At 40.6% G+C, this 15,618-nt stretch overlaps 1 protein-coding gene across 3 annotated transcripts in view; it reads left to right on the top strand.

Annotated features, from left to right (window-relative positions):
- Positions 1-15,618, top strand: part of CHRM3 (cholinergic receptor muscarinic 3) — a 286,713-nt gene that overhangs the window by 105,179 nt on the left and 165,916 nt on the right. Inside the window, exon 3 of one of the 3 annotated variants that reach the window (XM_086744430.1) lies at positions 952-1,033. The exons of the other annotated variants lie outside the window; for them this stretch is intronic. Within the exon in view, the coding sequence (XP_086600556.1) occupies positions 952-1,033 (82 nt within the window). The remainder of the gene's footprint in view (positions 1-951; positions 1,034-15,618) is intronic. 3 annotated transcript variants of the gene reach the window in all.

Below are 15,618 nucleotides of genomic sequence, written 5' to 3'. Positions count from 1 at the left end.
ATTGTTTATCCATATGGGATCCCCCCTAAAACAAGCAAATACATAACTTCCTAGCTGCAGCTCTTTTACAGAGCAGCTACTGGCAACCGGAAAAGCAGAACAGATAGACCCTTGAACTGGGTCTTTTCCTACAGGCTGTCAGGGCTCAGTGATCTGTTGTCTTGATGGTAACTGATAGAGTTAAGCAGCACAGAGTAAGGCCAAGAAGGAAGTTATAAACAGGTCTTGCAGTACTGGGGAATTATATTTAAATCATCCCTCTGAATGATGTGCATCGCAGCTGCAGGGGTGACAGAAATGGCTGGGAATGTTTCAGCACCTTAAAGATATGTTACAGGAGTATTATCACAAAAAAGTTGAACTGATCTAGCTGTTAAAAATATGTTTTAAAATTCCTTTTATTACAGCTTTGAAGCACTCTTATTTCTGACAAAAAACCTCCACAAGAATTGACAAGTGTCCCCCTCCTGCTTGTGCCTGCCCTTTCTTGTGCAGGTGGTTCCCGTTTTCCTAAGCTAATCCTGCACTTAATCATGAGCCAATCAACCCAAATGTCCTGATGAAATTATTCTTTCTCTTTAATTTTTGACTGTGCCCTGTGTTTAAGTCCTCTTCTCCTCTCCCCGGACTCCCAGTTATTTTCTCAAACTCTGGAACATTTAAGACTTATTTTCAACCCAAAGTCTCTATTCTTCCACTTGAAGATTTGTCAGCTTTCTGAACTCTCACCACTCCACAGCCATGGGAAAAGACCATTCCTCTGTAGCATGAGGTTGCCAGTTGAATGCAATTCATAGAGGCAATTCATTAATCTACTCGTTAGCTGTTCTTTCATCCTGATGGGGCACAAACAAATTATTCCCTCTGCCTTTGCTGTGTTCTTTCTCACATCTGGAGGCTGTACTTGCATGCCCTGAGGTTACTTTATGGCAGCTCTTTCTTTCCTGGCAGGTCAGGCACTGCAGAGCTGTGATTGTTCCTCCTGCCTTCTGCCAGATCCTGAGATGGTGGGTCTGTTCCTCCCCTGGCCCAGGTAGGTGGGAGAATTGCTATGTCTCAAGGACCGGCATGAACTGCCACCTGGAGCCTGCTCCTCAGGATCTGTTCCAACCTTTTCTCTTGGCTGCAAGACTTTGGGCTCTGCTGTGCTGGTCCAGCAGGTCTGTGCAACCTGTGGCTTAGCCATGTATTCCTTGATCCTTTCGCCAAAGAGCCCAAAGCCTTGAACCAAGTTTCTCAATCACCTTTTCCCACCAAACCTGGTAAAAATAGTGAGGATTTTGGTAAGGGGAAAGGTGATGGTATTGCATGCACTGGCAGTGACTGAAAGTAGCAAAAGCTTTTCTAATTAATTTTTCTTTTTTAAGTTTGTTTTTTTTTTAGTTTTTTGATACAATTGTGTTGAAGAAGGTGAGCTGCTGTCAGCTGCAGTGGTTGGAAGCATTACAATTTCATGTGCTGCAAAATCAAGAAAGTATGTTGCTGATCTGTTAGCTTATAGTTCCTGTTCTCTAAAGTTTTAAAATGTCATTGATACAACAATTTCCTAAGATACGCTAGCACTGCTTTACAGAGCTGTGACATTTTGTATTATAAAATAATCCTTGAAGCAAGGGTGTTATTTATTGTCTCATCCCTCTAGGCTGATAACCAGTGCAGAGGTTGTCACTCAAGATGCAGATTACAGCATGTAACAAAAAAAAATTTAATTTTTTTCAGATGTATTTGAACAAGAGATATAAAATATGCTAACATTAATTTGTGATCTTGAAATTAAAAATCTATTTATTTTCAAATAAAATTGGTGCATTATGGAAGATTCACATTTCAGAATATCTGATCATAATAATAGGATAAAACAATAGTTTTCTTTTTCTCATCTGAAAGGTAAATTAATATTTAGGCACACAAGTAAAAGTGGCCTTGATTTTTTTTCTTTTCCTCCAATCCTATCCTAAAGCACTGAGTCTACAGAAATTTTCTGTACTCTGCAAATGCAACTTATTTTTGTCTGCAACTTGACACAATGTAATTTTAACACTGAGATGTTAATAGTATTTTCAGGGGAATCATTCATACAGTTGTATTGCTCATGTTGCTGTCAAAAAGGAAAGAAGCTTGCCAGACCTAGGTAGTTGTTAACACGCAATGTAAGCTTGAACAACTTTGTGAAGGGTGCATATGCCCTTCATGGTACAGAACCCTGCCTGCCAGACAAGAATTGAGGACATCCTTCAGGCTTCAGTTTCTGCTTTTCTTCTTGATTTTGGTGTGGCAATGGATGATATTCCTGAACTTTCCTTTGAATGGTGACAGTACTTCCTGCAAAATAATTTTCTCATGCTTGGCCCATTTAGGACCATGCCTGAGCTGTGAGCAGGCTGGGAGATCTCTCTGACCCTATTAATATGCTGCAGAAGAACTTGTCTACTAGGATAGATTTATCTGACCCAGTGAAATGATTGTGTTAGTTTTAAATTGTACATTTATCTTGTTTTTAATATAGTTTCACATTTTCAGGGCATAATCCAACTCTTTCTGTACTGTGACTTTCTCTCCGAATTTCAGCAGAACTGCTGGTGTGCTTAAAATACGTGTGCCCAAGCGCACTGGTGGCCGGGGGCCAGAGCACTCAGCACATTGCAGAGCTGAGCCCTAAGTGCATGCTGCTGTAACATATAGTCTGATCCAGCCCAGGATAAATCGGGATTAACTCTATAGAAAGTGTCGCAGTACTGTCAGGATTTGGAAAATACCATGCTGTATGGAGAGCAGCTTGGGCTCCTCGCAAATACAAGTGCAAAAGCAGCAATGCCGGTGGCATAATGCTTTTTTATGATGTTGTCAAACGAGGTGGGTTTTTGTGGCTAATTAATTGGTCAGTTAATTTTCTCATCACCATGTTTGACTGCGTTCCTGCTGCTGAACACTAGTCTTGTCTTTTCACGTCTTGTTGGAGATGGTATTAACTTAACCTTCTTTTGCATTATAAGGGCTTTAAATGCCTTCACACTAATACTGAATAAATGGAATTTGTGGTTTAATCTGTACAGAGAGTATGTTATTGCTGCTGAGGAAGCAGAGGGAGGCAGGTAGGAGATCTCCATTCTCTGTCTTTTATTCCCGTTAGACCACGGGGACATTCCAGGGTCCTTTTCAACAAAGCAATTTGTGGGTTTTTTTGGTTTTTTTTTCTATGATAATAGTGACATAAAGTGTGATATAGTTCAGATGTGCATTTTGGCAAGTATTATTTGGTAACTAAGTCTTCAACGTACAATTTTATTCATATTTTATTTTTCTGTCAATTGCTGTGAGGGAACATCTTCTATTTGGGGGATAATTGAAATAGATCCTTTTTATTTGTCTTTTAGTGACTTTCATTTGAGTAAAAATTTGGGTTATTTTCCTTTAGATAAGATACCTAGAGACAGAAGATAAGAAAGGTGAAAGGTGATGTTTATTAGTGTATGGTTAAATTTTGTTTTACATAAATTGTTACACAGCGTACTGAAGAGGCTTTTTTCAAATGTTGGTTTCCAGAGGATATTTCTGCTCTTATGCTTGCCAAGGCTGGCCTATTTCAAATTCAATAGGGCTGGACAGGTTAGCTCCAGTGCTCAGGAATCTCGGGGGGGGGAATATTTAAAATGCTACACAAGCAAAATTCAGGAATTGTGTTTACTGAGTCAGTAAAGCATGGAAAAGGAGCAAGTGGCTTTCCAGTCTCCTGAGGGGAATCTCTTGGCTTGGTAACATGGGATGAAATTATGGGTGTAGGACAAAATAATATGGAATGTATGGAGCTAGTAAAGCTTAAAAATTTGAAAACAAAAATATATAAACAACAGGCTGAGAGTGGGGCAGGCCTGGGGCTGAGAGTTGCAGAATGCAACATGGTAGGCTGAACAGCTAGAGTTTTGGGGATTTTCTCAGAAAAACTCAACCAAAAAAAAACCCAAACAAAAAAAAAAAAATCCTGCAGACTCAAGTGTGGTGACAGAGAGGTGTATGTAATACTGAAAATACACGAGCAATTCAGAGTGGTTGCAATGGGTCTTCTGCAGAAGAGTCACAGCTGGCTCTTGTTCTGTGTAGGGGACTGTGTTCCCCCCTTCTGCAATTACAGTTCAGTCTTCAAATGAGCTTTCACACTGTCAAACATATTGGATTCCTAAACTTGCCTTGGCTACTGGGGCTGATGGATTGTCCTGCTGGGCAGTACTGCGAGCTGGTATGAAGTGGCTCAACACTGTTTATTCCCCTACCTGTTGCAGTTGGTTATTTCCAAGCAAGTTTAATTGTGTGTTTCTAGTCAAAACATGTGCTGGCATCTGCTAAGTGCAAAGTGCTTACGGTGAATGAAAACAAACAGAGCATACAGCTTGCCTCTTTTCTTCAGATATTGTAGGAAGTGGAATAACAACTGTAAAGTTTTGTGCGCTTTTTTTTATCCTCTAACATTTTGTGCTTGCCAATCATACCTATTTCTCCACGGTTACTTGCCTTTTTCTCCCTCTGTTCCTTTTTTTTTCAGCAGAGATCAGATCCCATCCCTCTACAATTTTTCTTTTTTTAAAAATTTTTACTGAATTAATGGGGAAAAAAAAGTGACATATATGAACTCCAGCGATCTTGTGAGGAAACTTTTATTATAGTGTGCCAATAAAAATAGAGGATGAAGAAAAATGCTCCAAACTCTAAAGCAGGCCAAAGGTCTAAAAAGGTATTTGTTGGACATTATACTGCTTGATTGATATACGTGACTTCTGTACTTGCCAAAGTGTACAAGTTAGAAGATTACAGAGAAGCACATTCCAGTGTCCAGGGAGTTCTTCCTGTATGCTCTTTAGACAATATCTGAATAATCCTTAAAAGATGTTATACTCAACTTGAAGAGAAGTTGACGTAGAAGTATGCAGAAAACAAAAAGAGCTAATATTGTTGTGCTCAGACCTTTGCACTTTTTTGGGGGGAAAAAAAAAGAAAGAAGCAAAGGCTACTTTATGGTAGAAGGGGTCCTTGGGAGGTACCTTGTTCAGTCCATCTCTTGAATCAGGGCTGGCTTCATACTTCAACTGACCTGTGTCCTGAGCCTCGGTCACTATGGTTTTGAAAATGTCCAAGGGCGGGGCCTCTCACCCTTGCTGGCTTCTGGCATTGCCTCTGCTCAGCCTCCTGGTCCCAGCATGGTGTTCTGGCTGCCAGAATGTCCAGGAGGCAGAGACAGGTCAGCTTCTGCCTGTGGAGAACTGCGTGAAACTGAAGAGATGGAGAGTTTGGAGCTTTTTAGCAGAAATACAAATACGTCAGAGATGAGAGAATAAAAATACTTTAAATAAGCATGTTTCTTCCACTTCTGGTAGCTGTTGCTGTGATTAAATTCTGGAAGGAGTATGCTGCTACATTGCTAGAAAGCAGTGCTCGCATTTTTCAAAGGGGAAACAACGTTTCGTCATCTTTAATGATAATAGAGATGAAGAGCTTTCTAAACAGCAAAATATTTGCAGAATGCCATAAAATGTGCTAAGTGATGTCTTTTGAGATGGCAGTAAAATATGACTACTCAGAACATAGCTCTGTCTTCACTAGTAGTATGTCTTTACTAAGTGGATTATCGCTGCCAGTAGTCAACAATTGCTCTGTGTCACAAGCTTGTAACTCACAATGGTACTGTGGTACTAAAATACATTCATTTCTTACTGAACTACTCTCAAACACCCTACAAGATATTTCAGGACACATGGTACTGCAGTAGTGGTTTTACATAATATGAGGAAATAATAAACTTTTTCTTGTTATGTTTATGATTTGAAAAGTCAATATTTATTACCATTAAAGGATATGTTGTCAAGAAAGAGTAAGCTGATGTTTGTGGATATAAGTAATCCTTAAAAAGACTGATTAGGAGGATTGCCAATTGCCGCCTTTTTTGGAGTGCAGTGACAAGCTTTGGATGTGTTTTCCACTGAGCTCCCTCTGAAGGAGCTCAGCAACCACAAAATAATGATGTCAGAAAGCAGTTTGTGTTTCTGCTTGATTAGCTCTGTCACTTTTGTCTCTTTTCTGAATTTGCTTTAAGACTCTGCTAAATCTTTTCATTGCTCTGTACATGCCTCAGCCTGCTCTGTCAGATTGTAGGGGATGATGCTTATGAAAGCATCTTGCTGAATCATCTGGAGCATCTCTGGGGTTTCTCTGGCTATGGCACAGCAGTGTGCTGAGCCTAGGGAGGACAGGGCTGATGTCAGGGAAAGGCCCATCCTTTGGAGGAAAGAGGGCAACCCCCAGGTGACGTTCCTCCTTGGTGGCCATTGGGCAAAGCCTCTAGTCACGTAGCAGTAGATTATTAGACTGTATGGCTACTTAAATGTTTGGTCATCACTTTTTGCCTCTCCTAGAAAGACAGCTCAGAGGCTGCTCATAACTCTGGGTGCTTTGGGGCAGAAGACAGAAATCTTGTTTGAGATTTCGAGTGATACTAGAGATGTGATTGTGAGGAGGCACTTCAGTGAAGTTTGGGAGTCTGACTAAATGCAAAGCTTTGATAAAGTGCCTCTGTATTTGGGCAAGTCCTTGTGCTATGGTTATTTTACAGAGTTTTAAAGTTCTTCCTTTTGTTCAATAAAATAGCACTAGAATCTAAGCCAAAAGTAAATGCGCAAAAAAAAAAAATCTATCCTCTAGCATAGTGTTCAAGGCAGCACAAAAGGGTCAGATAACATTAAGTGACATTCAAAGTTTCCCCTGTTTTCTGCAGGCTTCTGTGTTTTTATATCTTTCATTGCTGTTTCTCTGTGAGACTAACAGGCACAAAAGTTTTCAGCTTGTTCAGATTTCTGTGTACTAAGGATGTGTCCTCTACTAGGTGTTGAGGGAGAGGGAGAAAAGAAGTAATTTTGATAATCTATGTAATATTTCTCCTAATAAACCACTTTTAAGAGAGGTAAAATCTCTAATACAGAGATCTCTAATACCAGTTAGAGGCTAACAACATCTAGAATTAAACTATTTTATCCTTTGATAAGTTACCTGTAATCGTTCACAAAGTGCTGCATCCTAGTTTCTCATTATCTGTTGCAAAACAATGTATGATTAAGTGATGAATGCTTGTAAAGCCTTTTCATGGCATGCTATCTTTAATGAGAATCTTGCAGTCTGCAGCTGGGATCAGGGTAATACATTGTCTGTGACTAAGCAAGTCTGAAAGTTTTTCCATAATGCTTAAGATCAAAGAATTCAAAGCTTTTAACTCTGTATGTGATTGTTACCTTTGATTATAGACGTATGTACGCATTCACGTTACAGAGAGCTGACCTCATACACAGTGCTTAAATGAGGTACTGAGCAGGAACATGGATATCCAGCACAAAAATGTCCTAATTCCTTGGTGATGGATAGCTGAGAAATGGAGAGCTGGCGCAGTCGTCGTCTGGAAGGAGGCATGGCAGGACTCCAGTCTCTTGCTTGAACTTTCCATTTGCATTGAGCAATGCAGAAAATGGTTCAGGTCTCTCAGAACTTGCAGTGTTACAGCAGAGAGTCTGTATAGTAACACTTGAGACCTGGGAACTAGATACAGGAGCACTTCTGCAGTCTGTTCTGAAAAAAGTGGAGGAGGTGAAGCACCCATATGCTTAGCTACAAGTGAAAAGGAATGAGGAGGAAGGAATATTCAGCTCAGAGAAACTCCGAGAGATGAAAAGTCCCTGTCCTTACATACTGATTTGCATATTCAACAACACTGCATAACAATTAAAAAAAAAATTGGAGGAATTTAATAGACCATTTCTACTATAAGAGCAAGGGAAACCGAGGGACATGCAAAATTGCTGTCCCAGGACAGAGAGGTTGTCTGGATACAAACCCTGACTTAAAATTCATCCTCCACTCAGATACATGGAGCCAGCCACGGTTTGCAGCCTGGCAATGAGCACTTCACCTCCCAAAGCTCTGTGGCCACCTGCCTTGGGCAGCCACGTGGTGCCCCCTGCCTCTCTCCACCAAAGGCCCATGGGGATGCCTTTGCTCAGGAGCAGCTCAGCACAGCTGCTTTGGTGTGATGTGCTGAAGGTATCCAGGAGAGGGCAAGGGAGCTACAACAAAGACAGGCACAGAGGGAAGCCTGGAGCCTGCTCTTCACATTCTTGTAGCAGAAAATAGTAGCTCCTTGGCCCTTCTACCTCAGAAGAGTTGGGCTGACAGGCACAAATGATGCTCTCTCCCATCCTTTTCTCATCCCTCACCTCTGCTGTATTTATCTTCATCAGTCAAAGGTAATCTTGCAACACATAATTAAAAATTAAAAGCAAAAGTTGTCTTTTAACTCATGTTCAGTTTTCCCTCTCAAGCCTTTTTTACATGGTATTAGAAAGCAAATAGTCTCTTCCATGCCAGTTTTTCCTTTCCTTTTCATGTTTGTTTGTGTGCGTAACTTTCTTCCAAGCCTGGCTCTGATATTCAGCAGACGCTCTCTGGAATCCCAGAGATGAAAAGCGTATGCTAGGCAGCCAAGCACCATCTCTCTCGTTTAGAAACAACTTTCGCTGAAAAGGGCCAGTGGCTTTTCTCCTATAGCCTGTGCATCAACTCTAACACTCCTTCTTCCTCAAAGCCCTTGCCTCTCCTGTCATTGAGGCCATTAATTGGTTTCTGGTGTTTATTATATTAATCCAGGCACCTTGTCAGTGTTGTGGTGGTGCCTGAGCACATCTCTGCAGGCTGTGACATCCAAGCTTGCTTTCAGCTGGATGCCATCCCTGACTTTCATTTTCCTCTCTGGATAGTTGGAGAGCTGTGCCTGATAGCACAGATATTTTTATTGTAATGTAAGTATAGAAGGGAGTATTCCTGGTACAATAGATCTAGAACAATCTTTGTGACAATTTATTCAGACATCCAGAAACACTGATCCTGGTTCTTTCTTGAAGTAATTTTTTGAGTTAGTTTTGATTTGATTCTTACTAATTGCATATGCAGTTTGGTGTGCTAGTGTAACAAGCTTTGAAATTAGTATTCCAAAGTTAATTAATAAGATTTGACCTTACAATTACTGATCTTGACCATGTTTTATAAACGTTGTGTAATACAGTGTCTGCAGTAATAGGGAACCCCAGCCAGCAGCTCAGGAGATACTTACTGATCCTGCAAAGTTAATAACTGAAACTCAATAATATTTTCTGCACTGCACTGATAATATGCACCAAGGTTCTTTGTAAGACAATAAAAATATGTTGACCTATTGTGTGGCAAAGCTAATCTCAGAAGTACCTAAGCATTGTCATCTTTTCTCTTTGAGATTGCTTCCCCATCCTCCTAGGTGTGACTGTCATGAGAAATAATTCACCAAAATTTTCTTTTTAGGCAATGACAATGAATTACAGCACTGTACTCTTCAAAGTACTACATCCCAAATCCTGAAATGAGTGCACAGATGAGTCAATAAAATGCTGGATCATATTAATAATTTATTATAGGGAAAATTATACAGGACATAAAAGGGACAAAGAAGGCTATTTTCTACTTGCATCATTTCTGAACGTTGAGAAAGGTAGGAGGTTCTTAATCCTGTTTAAGAAACATTGGCCTGTAACTATGCAGAACACTTCAGAGAACTATTAACACAGCCCATAAAATGCTGAGAGACTAGTTACCTATTAAAGGTCTGAACATCAGGGAGAAATAGTGAAGCTTTACTGTTCAACCCAACTAAAATTTTAATTTTTTAATTAAAAAAAAGTTAATCATTTAAAGTTAACAATTAGCCTTGTCAAGATCTTGCGTGTGTTTTCACCAGTACATTTCTTATGCCCAAATATGACTTTTGGAGGATCAAAATAACGAGCACAGAACAAGATCCTCTTTTCTAGGAGGGTGGGACAGACTTTGTTAGCTTCTGTAGATTTCATTCTGGCATCTTCCTGCAAACTGAAAAATAACACATTAAGCATTAAAAAGTACTGCTGTATCTATAAAATACCCTTATTTGCATTTTAAGTGAACGTGACGATCATTTGTAGATTGAAGGCAGGAGGGAGCATTGAAATCATACCAGTTCTCAGGCTGTAGCAGAATCCTCAGCTGATGTCAGCTGAACCAGAGCTATTTCCCCACCCCCACTGGATGACATTTTAGACTCCACAGCCCATCCTAGCCAATTTTGATGTTTAAACTTGGTGGTGGTGAATCTATATGAGTTTTAGTGAAGCATCATATTGTCCAACTTGTTTGAAGACAAACCACCTTGCACATCATGTCTGTGCTAAATGCTGTTACTGAGATGACAATGCTGATGTTTTGTTAGAAGAAACCTTGCAGACCAATCACTTTCCCCTTAATCTTATTTTTTATCGGACTTAGAAGGTTGGTCTGCCCGAGGCAGGTGAGGATGGTCTAGCTAACTATTTAGTTTTAGATGCTTGTTCTTTTTTGATTGCCTGTATAGTGAGAAGAATGTCTCCAGAGAAATTACCCACAATACCAAAATTAAGCTTATGTGGCAAGTCTGGGTCACTGAATCTGATCTCTATCATTTCAGGCCAAAAAAGCAAGTGGGTTACTCTTATTCATTTTTCGTTTTCATTATAGATCATGTTTCCCAGTGCTCTGTGTCATGTTTTAAAACTAGTCACTGGAAGCAATGTGCCCTTATTTCTTCAAGCTTTCCTGAAGCCTTGAGATCAACCTTATGTTTTTGTTGCATGGAACTGAACTTGTTACAGCAACAGGAGACACAATAGGCTCTCTAGGCATATTTTTGTTACAGGACCTCATTGGAGACCTAGTAATGACTTACTGGGGCAGCTCTCCATCCTGCAGGCAAAAGAGGGCAAAGATGTGTGATTACCTCTGTTACCCAGCACACACTCCCACCTTCCTTCTCTTTAGGCTCCCTTTGCCCTCTCTTGGATACCTGCAGCTCATCTCACCAAGCAGCTTTGCCAGGCTGCTCCTGCGGGAAGGGAGGCATCCCTGGGGCTTTGGCGGAGAAAGGCAGTGCCTGGCAGCCCGAAGGCTGAAGAGCATCGGGAGGTGAAGGGCTCATTGCTGGGCTGTAAATTGTGGCTGACCAATTCTCAGGGGTGAATGATGAATTTTAAGCCAGACTTTGTATCCAGCCTTCTTCTCTGTCCTGGAACAGTGATTTTTGCATCTCGTTCATAGTTTCCCTTGCTCTGTAGTAGAAATTTTCTGTTGGGTTCCCTGGACTTTTCTTTTGAGAATTAATACTTGTGGAGGGTTGTTAAATATGCAAAGTAGTACAAGACGAAGCTTTCTGTTACTTCTGTTGCATGCCACACTTGTCTTTTAATAGGTAATTTAAACCATTCTCATTTGAGTGGTGGTTGGTTGTTTTTTTTTTTGAGAAGAAAGTTTATTGTATCTCCCTGAAGAGGTTAAGGAATTGGGGTTATTGCCTCTAACTTTTGTTTTAATTTTTGGCTTAAAGGAGAAAAGCTTCATCTGATGTAGAGGTATTTTCGTGTAGATAAGCAGACTTCTGAAGCACAGTAGACCTTTAAAATGTGATTTTAAAAATTGTTTACCATTATGAAGAGCAGCTCTAATGGAACAATGGAGTTGGGCGGGGGGTGGTGGGAAATCCCTCCTGTTTCATATAAAATACCTAGGCTGTGCTATTGACATGTATTTTATAATAAATAATTGAATTAGCTAGTGCAGAGGGTGTTCTCTTAGACATGTTGTAGAGCATTCTCTTTGAAGAATGAGAATCAAAGCAGTTGGTTTGAAGCATTGTAGTCTCTGTGCTCAGGGATGTAAGTGCTGACTTGTCCCTTGTTTAGATGAGGCTGCATGGCTTCCTCTTAGCCAGTCAGCATGGCAGTGGGGAGTGTGTGTGCATGTGCAAGGAAGAGTCTTTTCCTTTTAAAATTCTCCAAACCCAAACTTCTCTCTCAAATGGACATCTCCTTACTCTCAGTGCTCATGGATGAGTTTTTTTTGTTTATGTGGACAGGGTTCATCCACATTCACAGCTCTGAAAAAGGGCTCTCAGCCCTTAAAGCAAGTGATGTTTTCAAAGAACTGCTCCCTCTTAGGATGTATTTTACAGGCTGTTGCTTTGCATTTGTGGGGACAGCAGGCAGCATGCGCTCTCCTGAAGGACAGTGGAGGTTTCTGGGGTCCCGCAAGCCGCGTGTTGAGTGGGGAGGTTTGGTCAAGGGATGGGAGGACTGGTGTGAAGCTGAAACCCTGTGGTGCCTGCATGTGCCCTCCTCACAGCACTGGCTGCTCCACTGCATCACGCCAACTGTTGTCTGCTACACCACTTACTGATGTCGGTGTAGCCTCTGATTCCTCTCTGGATACAGATGCCTTCAAGCCCCAGGAGAACAAGAACATTTCTAAGGGGTTTGATTCCCCTACCCCCCCCCCCCCTTTTTTTTTTTGTTTTCCTAGAAGCTGAAAAGTGAGTGTGAAGCACTTTTGATAAAATGCTGCTGGATGGAAACCCAAACACATCATACAAGACAAGCTTTTTGAAGAGATGAGAGCTTTTCTAATGTGTTCAGTAGTCATGGTTAGTTTGAGGGAGTGACTGTTCCCTTTGATGCCCTGGGCTCCAAATATTTAAGGAAAGTGTTGCAGGAAAGGAAGAGAAGGCCAGTAATGTGCCACTTCATTCTGAAATCATAAGCTGTGCAAAGAAAACCTTGAAACTGTAAGATTTAAGGAGGAGAAATGTTCATACCTCAAGAGAGAGATTACGGGTCCTAAAAAGCTGAAAATCAGGTAATTCTGTTGTTTGATGTTTTGATCTGTGTATTATTTTCTTTTGTTCTAATTTGCTCAAGAACATGTAGGGTTTGGTTTGCAGGGAAGGTTTTAAGTAGAAACATGCTGAACAGATTAACAGTAGATGAAAATATTTGAAAACTACGGTTTTCCAGTGATTTCTAAAGAAGGCAAGATGTTTACTGTTGTGGTCCCTCTCCATCTTCCCTTTTCTTTACAAGTGGTGTTTGAATGATGAAAAGTTATTGACTGATAGCATTTCGAATCTAGTTGTATGCACTTCATCACTGCATGTTGCAATCCTTAAAAATTTTTGTAGGTAAGTTCATAATGGGTAGTTTAGAATGGCACACAGGTCATTGTCTGCCTGTTCCAAACTGTGTTGTTGGGAAAGGGAAGGAATCTTACTGTTCCTGCTTTGATACCAAAACTGTAGCAGTTTTCAAATTATCCATTTCTCTAATGGTATCATAGCTCAATTCTATCACTTCAGCTGATCAGAGGAAGAACTCTAATTAAAGCACTGCATGGTCTTTGAAGTAATTGATATTTTATTCCTTTCTTTTTTTTTTAAGAAGCCTTCATTTTGTTCATGTCATGGCCATTAATACTTCTTCATTTCAGGAAAAGTGATCTGCTATTTTTTTTTTCTCCTCTTTAGAAAGGGTGAGGAGGTGGCTTAAAATACTTCAGAAGAAGCAGCATCTGGCAGTGAAGATATGTATGCATTCCCAGTGAAATGCTCTTTTGAACAGTGGCAGCATAAGGTATGCAAGCCACAGAAGTCCCATTAAACTATCAAAATTTGTCTTACTAGGACTTCAGTAGTGTTTCTGCTGCCTTGATGGGAAAGAAGGAATTTTCATTTAAGTTCACCCACCGGTAGCTCCATAAAAGAAATATAGGGTAACAAGTCTAGCTGAGTGTTAAAGCTAGCCGTCTCTGTCTCTACTCTGTGTACCACAGTCTTATTTCAGTGGAGTCATACCAGTGTAGTTCTGGGGTAGTGAAATGGAGAATCTGTCCCCAAGCACATTTGTTTGTTCAAAGTATACAAGCAGTACTCTGCCTTCTGTTTTACTACAAGAAAAGTGTACTGTAACATCTACTTGATGATGATGCATATCGGAGAATTTATTGTCTCCCTTCAGGGGCTCTGTCTGGCACACTGAGTTTGTATTTGTCGTATGAAAGGCCAAATCTTTCAAAGGGCAGGTAACGTATCGGTGTATGTAGGATTTCCTTGCATCCTGCCCCAGCGTTTCCCACATCCTGTGGAGTCACAGAGTGGTTTGAGTTGGAAGGGACCTTTAAAGATCATCTAGTCCAACCCCCCTGCCTGGGGCAAGGACATCTTTCACTACATCAGGTTGCTCAAAGCTCCATCCAGCCTGACCTTGAACACTTCCAATGATGTCCAGTCCAAGAGGCTCTCAGGACAGGAGGAGGTGGAAGGACCTCCTCCCTGCTAGCATGAGGCAGAAAAGAAGGCGGTAAATGTAAAAGGGCATTAGAGAGTCAAAACACCTCACTGCAGTATCAGTGTTAGTCATGATCATCAGGCTACGGGCTATTCTGGGGTGTCTTTCTATTGTTTTGACTTGTAATTTGATTTGAGAGAATGTCTGAGTAAGAACTCTGTACTGATGCAGCAGCTGTCTTCATTCATCATAATAGTGCCCATGAGATGTAGCTGAGTCACCAAGCCAGGTTATTTTTTCTAACGTGCATCTGTGTTTTATTTGATTATAAAGTCCAGATCCTCCTGCTTTCTGTTACAGGCTTTTTATCTTACTCTGGTTGTGTCAAAATCAATTTGTAATTCTGTGGTGTACACATGAAATTAGTTTTAATTTGCTGTGTGTTTCCAAGGGTGACTGACATTTAATATTTTGTTCTGAGGGTCTCATTAGTACTGTGTACCCATAATCTGTTCTATGGGTGTAATGACAGAGGGTAAGTGAGCTATTGAACAGCATCCATCCATCCACTTAGTGAATGGCCAGAGGGAAATACAGGGGAAAAAATAGATGGATAATTGTGAGAATTTCTGTATCTGTAGTTCAGAAGAGTCAAATACAACCCTGTGGATTTGCTGTGAGCTTCAAGGATTTTAGCCCTTCATGACCCAGAAGATGCTTCTTAGTAGTAATTTGTACACACGGAGCAATGAGAAAATCATGGCAAAATCTCCAGAGGTAGAACTGATTTTCAAGCACAAAAGCAATTGCTGCCCTGTGAAAGAACAAGTGCCTTTTTTGTCCCTAACCTCAATACTGAGAGACAAGTTACTTTAATCTAGTAACTGGGAGCCTATCTCTTATCTGTGCTGTAGTCCATATGCATGTGGGTGCATGACACTTATGGCCGTCAGTTGGCTTTATTTTTGCTGTCCTGTGAGTGACTTGTGTTGAGGGTTTTGAAGGCCCATATGGTTCTGTAACGTGGTGTCAACTAAAGTTATAGAAGAAAGATTATTTCTTCTGTTTCTTTTGTGTGGCCACTGAAGTAGCTGTCTGCTTCGTCTCTAGACTTTAATGAGCTTGGGGAAAGGGTGGTAAAAGAATAAAAAAGTGCCCAGAAGGCAGAGCAAAAGGAGAAGAGGACAGCACATAGGAGAAGAAGTGAGAGGTGGAAGTCTCCAGAAGAAAAAGGAACATAGCAGCAGTAGTAGTGCAATATAGCACAAACGAAGATCAACTAGAAGTAGCACTTGTGTGTATCACCAGAGGTATTATTAACAAAGTTTTCTCAAGTCTTTGAGAAACCTACCCATTGCTCTTCTCTTTGGCTAGGTCTTTGCCCTTGTTCTCATTCTAGAAAGATGCTATAAGTATTTTCAGTGCACTTTGAATTAATAGA

Source organism: Chlamydotis macqueenii, chromosome 3 (genome assembly GCF_036417535.1).
Source record: "Chlamydotis macqueenii isolate bChlMac1 chromosome 3, bChlMac1.mat, whole genome shotgun sequence".
Classification (NCBI taxonomy): Eukaryota; Metazoa; Chordata; class Aves; order Otidiformes; family Otididae; genus Chlamydotis; species Chlamydotis macqueenii.
The sequence above is the reverse complement of the archived record's forward strand: the minus strand, read 5'-3'. Positions and strand labels throughout refer to the sequence as shown.